Source organism: Alosa sapidissima, chromosome 13 (assembly GCF_018492685.1).
Source record: "Alosa sapidissima isolate fAloSap1 chromosome 13, fAloSap1.pri, whole genome shotgun sequence".
NCBI classification, from domain to species: Eukaryota; Metazoa; Chordata; class Actinopteri; order Clupeiformes; family Clupeidae; genus Alosa; species Alosa sapidissima.
Window position 1 is genome coordinate 7,266,165 of NC_055969.1, and position 6,043 is coordinate 7,272,207.

At 46.8% G+C, this 6,043-nt stretch overlaps 1 protein-coding gene across 2 annotated transcripts; it reads left to right on the forward strand.

Annotated features, from left to right (window-relative positions):
* Window positions 1-216: 216 nt before the first annotated feature.
* Window positions 217-5,135, forward strand: LOC121681063 (globoside alpha-1,3-N-acetylgalactosaminyltransferase 1-like). Of its 2 annotated transcripts, none has more exons than XM_042060691.1 (3): window positions 217-579; window positions 2,796-2,858; window positions 3,741-5,135. In XM_042060691.1, exons 1-3 carry the CDS (start codon window positions 546-548, stop codon window positions 4,652-4,654), a joined length of 1,011 nt encoding a protein of 336 aa, XP_041916625.1. In that variant the 5' UTR covers window positions 217-545; the 3' UTR covers window positions 4,655-5,135. The 2 variants fall into 2 exon arrangements, with proteins under 2 accessions (XP_041916625.1, XP_041916626.1); XM_042060692.1 differs by lacking the exon at window positions 217-579 and adding an exon at window positions 2,572-2,652.
* Window positions 5,136-6,043: the final 908 nt, after the last annotated feature.

The window sequence follows — 6,043 nt, forward strand, 5'->3', positions numbered from 1 at the left end:
TTGTGCTAATGTTTCACATTAAAGCTATGGTATGTGAATGCCCTCAAGCAATGAGCCTTAAGCAATCACTAGCAATATGAGAGTCCCACACCGAAGTGCTACTGTGAATGGACTAGCCTACTGTTGTTTATATAAAACAGCATTGATTGAGACGATACACTTCTGGTATGGTCAGTCTTCTGATCTGAGAGCATAGTTGTCAGGTGAGAGTCCACCGTGACATTCTATTTTAGTCCCCTTGCAGTTCTACAAACTCTGTCCTTTATATTCCTTATTCTTTCTCTTCCTCCTCTTGATTCTCCCCCCATCTGGTAACTCTGGTTCTACGCCAGGAGAACAGATTCCTGAAGCCTGTAAGAAATTGAGGAAGCAATGAAGAGGGAAGGAGAACGGAGGGAAAGAAGGGAGAAGAAAGGAAGAGAAGGAGAGCCTGGGGCTAAGTTGAAAGACCCGGAAAATGAACCAGGGAATATAATGAGAAAAGAATTCATTTAACAAACACAGACATCACTGAACAGACATTCAGAAGGAGAAACGAAAGAAAGATGGCACTCTTCCCAACCTTCAGGCTGCCTCCAGGTCAGTGGTACAGAATCTTTGGTCTTTTTTTGTGTCTCTGCAAATCCCCTCCTTTTCCTTACCCCCCCCCCCCTCTCTCTCTCTCTACCCCTCCTCCCTTCCCCATCCATCTCCCACTGCTCCTCAAAAAGTGCTATTACAGTTATGACCCTGTGCCAAGACTTCAGCTAAAATGACAAGGAATGAGAGCAAGCAGGAGGGTGGGTCCAAGTCAGTTATCTGTAATGCAATGTGGCTAGGAGTGAAACAGGGTGAGTGCATTTATGTATGTATCAAAAATTCAAAGCAGGAGAGAAAGTGGTCCTTTTAGCTGATAAGACACCTGTGGACCAGTGCAGCTCATCAGCAATTACGCGCTGAGGCCCAGCCTCATGGTGGGCCTAAGGCCAAAAATGAGAAAATAAGACAGAGGGCCAAACAAACTGTAACATTATACATGCCATTAATACAGTCACATACTGTACTGTAGGGTTTGTTTGCAACGTGCATGTATATACATTATGATGTGTGTGAGGTGGGTGGGGAAGGGAGAGACAGAGCAGACAGAGAGAAAGAGAGAAAAAATAGAAAAGAGAGAGAGAGAGAAGCCATTTTGTTTTACTGTGCATGAATCAGAGCTGCACGCTGAAAGCCAGCAGAAGTCTAGAGTAGCTGGGAAAAGTGCTGAAGCAGAGCTAGCTTTTGGTTTGATGGATTCCCAGGCTGACATGCTGCCAGACTCTCTCTATTCTCTCTCTCTCTCTCTCTCTCTCTCTCTCTCTCTCTCTCTCTCTCTCTCTCTCTCTCTCTCGGAAAGGAGCATTCCTGTCATGCTTCGCAGGGAGTTGCAACTCAGAACACTCTCAAACTGCTCATTTTCACCTCAGCACAGTATATGTCTATTTTACTGTACCAAAAGAATTGCTGCACACTTCTGTTATTGGAGTGTATGTGCATATGTCCATGTGCATGCAAGAGAAAGAGCGAGAGAGAGAGAGAGAGAGAGAGAGAGCTGCTGGCAGTGCATGCACAGGGAGAAATGGAGAGAGGGGAAGGAGTGAGTTGTTGGTTTTTCCATGCAGAAGCACATGAGCACACTTTCACTCTCACACACATGCACATACGCAGAAAGAGAGAAAGAGAGACACACACACACAAGGGTGTTAACTGATTGATTGAAGAAACTTTGCTAGGCAAGATAGTAGGAGAGATATACTGTAACTGTATGTAAATTAAGCTCTGTATCTCTGTATAAATTAAAGGTGCTCTAAGCGATGTTGGGTAACATCACTTCTGTTGACATTCAAACAAAACTGAGAGTTAGCTCGCTACTCCCTCTCCCTCCCGTGCAATTGAAACTCTCCTAAACACGCATCTCATCGGTGATTGGCTGGAACAGTTTGTTATGTTTTTATGGTCCAGGCTGGACCAAGTTGTATTTGTTGCCGTTTTTGAAGCCTGGGCTGTCCACAGACAGTGTACTTGGGGCACAGGCAGCTAGAGGATGGTGAGGTGATGTTTGCTGTATGTGACAAAAATTTCGCTTAGAAACTGTGTAGCGTTGCTTAGAGAACTTTAAGAGAATATCGAATGAAATATTAATTTACGAACTGTCAGAATATGTTTGTACAACTGTGGATTTATTTTGTGTGTGTGTGTGTGTGTGTGTGTGTGTGTGTGTGTGTGTGTGTGTGTGTGTGTGTGTGTGTGTGTGTGCGCCTGTGCCTGTGTGTGTGTGTGTGTGTGTGTGTGTGTGTGTGTGTGTGTGTGTGTGTGTGTGTATCTATGGGTAAATCAGCACATGCTTTTGATTTGTCAGTGTATGTGGGTGGATGCTTGTACATGCACGTGTTACATCACATTGGCCTGGCACACCACATGTTGCCAGTGATCCTATCTGCACTCGTCTCCATGTCTCTTACATGTTGCACCTTCTCATTCCGCCCACAGGGCTAAGGCGGCTTTTTTACGACAGCAATCCCCCAGGCAGGCTAACAGCGTGGAATGTGTCGTGGCTAACATTTTTTTTTTCATGTCCATGTGTTTCCCAGGCATCACTGGGCTCCCTAAAGGGTTTGCCATAAAGCATCGTGGGTAAGGTTATTCACACGGTCAAACAAAGTGCATTGTGAACAAGCTTTAAAAAGCCAGGGCTGCCATTGTCTGTGCTGTAGCGGGCTGGTGTTCAGCGAGAGAGAACACAGATCGTTGACCTGTTGCCTCTGTATTGTTCGCAGGGCTGAACCGGCTGACCTGGAGACAACTCTTCCTGCTCTGCGTGCTGCTCACTGCGCTTATGTGTGAGTGCTGTGTGGCTTACTCAAAGGGCTATACAGCTAAAAAACACTCAGACAAAAACTTCACTAAGATGTACTTAATAGTCTACCAAAGTTTTATGGGTCCAGGGGAGAGACAACTTAATAAACTTTCCATAAAGATGTCTAACAACACATATATTGTAAATATTGTATGACAAAGCAATTTTAATGTAATTACAAAAACATAGTTTCCATAAAGATGTAATGACACATAAACACTGTGGAATGATGATATAATATATCAATGATGATATCATTATTACAAAAGCTACCAGGTAATAAAATCTTTTGCTCTGTAATAAGAAGCCTTTTACAGATAAAGTACATATACATAATACAGAGGTGTTGCATACATTATGTGTAACAACTAACTCAACACCATGTGACACTACAAAGAGGTAGGAAAAGACAATGAGCCATATACACGGAAGGCTTTTAAGCCAGCTCATTTATTTCCTGTGGAGTGTTAGCTGTGTTGTAACAGTATCTGCTGTTATATTCTGCTCCTCACATGTTCACTCCAACACTGAATATCTTGTTTCCCCAATAATAACAATATTAACACACGCACAAATCCTTCTACATCATAACGTGCTGATTCACTAAGTGCAACACCCAACCGGGTCCGTGTAGACACTAATTATATTAACAATAGCGGCAGCTACAACCTGGCCCACCAGAAACAAATGAGCTGGGTAAAGAGTCTTCGGTGCATAAGGTCTATAGAACAAATCTAAAACCCTGTCAGCGTGGCTCCTTGATCAGTGCAGTCTCAGATTTGCATACAAAGACCTTCTCTTCTTGAGTCAATACAAACATAATATGAATGTATTCTCTGTGTAAGCTCCTGTCTCCCTTCTACAGATTTTCTAAGGTTGAGGCGGCCAATGACCATCAGGTCTGTCTCTGGGTTCCGCTCAGGGAAAGGTCACGACCCCTCGCATCGCCCTACAAGGACAATGTGGGGGGCACCTATGGTGTGGGGAGACAGCGAACCTGCAGCGCACCAAAGGGCGGAGTTTGCCCAGCGCTCGTTCCGCGTGGGGCTGATGGTGCTCGCCGTGGGCCGCTACACACACTATCTCACGCGCTTCCTCCAAACGGCTGAGATGTACTTCTTGCCCGGGCTGCCCGTCAACTACTACGTCCTGACGGACAACCCCAACAGGCTCGTCCCGGCCCCCGAGCTGGGTGAGGGACGCGGCCTGCGGGTTGTGCCCGTGGCCGAGATGCCAGGCTGGGAGCGCTTGGCGCGTCGACGCATGAACCTATGGGCCTCCACCATCGACAACCAGGCCCAGCAAGAGGTGGACTACATTTTTTGCGCCGACGTGGACCAAGAGTTCGCCAACCTAGTGGGTACGGAGATCCTGGGGAAACTGGTGGCCACTCTACACCCGCAGCACTACGCCCAGCCCGCCTACACATACCCGTACGAGAGGAGCCCGGACTCGCGGGCCTGCGTCCTGGACGAGGAGGGCGACTACTACTACACCTCGGAGCTGTACGGCGGCCTGTGCTCGGAGGTGCTGACCCTGACCAAGGTCTGCTCCCAGCTCATCCTCCAGGACCACGCCCTGGGCATTGAGACCCGGGAGCTGGAGGAGAGCTACCTGAACCGATACCTGATTGACAAGCGGCCCACCTGCGTGCTCTCGCCGGAGTACAGCTGGTGGGAATCCCCAGTGACGCCACCGGTCCCTCAGAAGAGGGTCATCTCGCTGGGGAGGCGGTGCGCCTCACTCAAGGACCAGGGGAAGAGCTCTTTCAACTGCTAAAAGATGAAGGGAGAGACAGGAGAGGAGCGGAGCAGAGATGAAAGAAGAGAGGAGGAGATGACTGGAAGGAGATGTGTGGAGAAGGGAGAGGAGTTAAATGCTAATAACCACTTTGTGTAAAATCTGAATCATTCAGCCTGTGGATTTTGTTGCACTATTTTCTGAATATTTTGCTGGCATCAAGTTAAATACAACTCGAATGCAAGATATTTTGCTAAGGGGGAAGAGAGGAAAAGATTATTTTGAGGTTAAAAGGAACATTGACTGCACATAATTGCTTTGTTAACAAAATGCCTGTCCGCATACACTATTAATCACAAGCAGCTATTCAGTTCTTTTGATCGGTCATATGTCAATTACACAGTTTTTTTAAAATGCATACATCATTTTATTGTAACCCAAATATCTGCCTATTTTAAAATGCCATATCAAATCTAGCTGTGTGTCGCTTGCAGTTGATGGGTCTTCATATCGTTGTGCTCAAACCGCTGGAGGAAAATGGAGGAAATCTAAGAGGGTCTGTGTAAAGTGTATCTTTCCCCTGTGGACCAGGCACTTGCCAAACCATTAATGTCAGATCCGAGATACAACCCAAAGGGGCTGGTTGGCTCTCTGCGATAAGAGTGACTGGAGCAAATGCCTGCTTTTAGCAGTCGGCTCAATCATTAACCCCCGCTGCCGTTTCAAGGTCTTTAAATACCAGGAAAAACACACACAGGAAACATAAAGTAAGGGGGGGGGGGGGGGTGAGATGGAGAGGGAGAGTGACCCCAAGAGAGGATGTGAAAGGGAGAGTGAATATGCGTGACAGAGAGAAAGAGAAATCCAAGAAGGAAAGTGTGGATAAAAATGGTGATGGAAAAAGGGAGAGAATGACACAGGAGAAATGAAAAAAGACATTAAGAAGAGAGAGAGAGAGAGAGAGAGAGAGAGAGAGAGAGAGAGAGAGAGAGAGAGCATAATAAGAGTAGGCTTCTGACTAATGCTGTTTCACATGTGTAGCACACAGGCTTGCACACTCAGCACTGGGATCAGACTGAGCGTGCTCAGCTACAACAGAGACACACAGTTCTGGGCAGGGTGTTCTCTCAGCGGTTTACCCACCCCCCTTCACTCCCCCCAGCAGCCAGAGTGCCAGAGTGACTATGCCCTGGTTAGTGTGGTGTGCCCTCACAAAGAAGACATGTCACCTTGTATCCTCACGAAAAGGGCATGTCACCTGGCATATCCATCCCCAATACCCACCACACACACGCGCACACACACGCACGCACGCACGCGCACACACACACACACAAACACACCACACCACCACCACCAATAAAGTGAAAACATGCACAGTCATGCACACAAACATCTCCACACATCCTAAACATAGAAGTTCTAGGT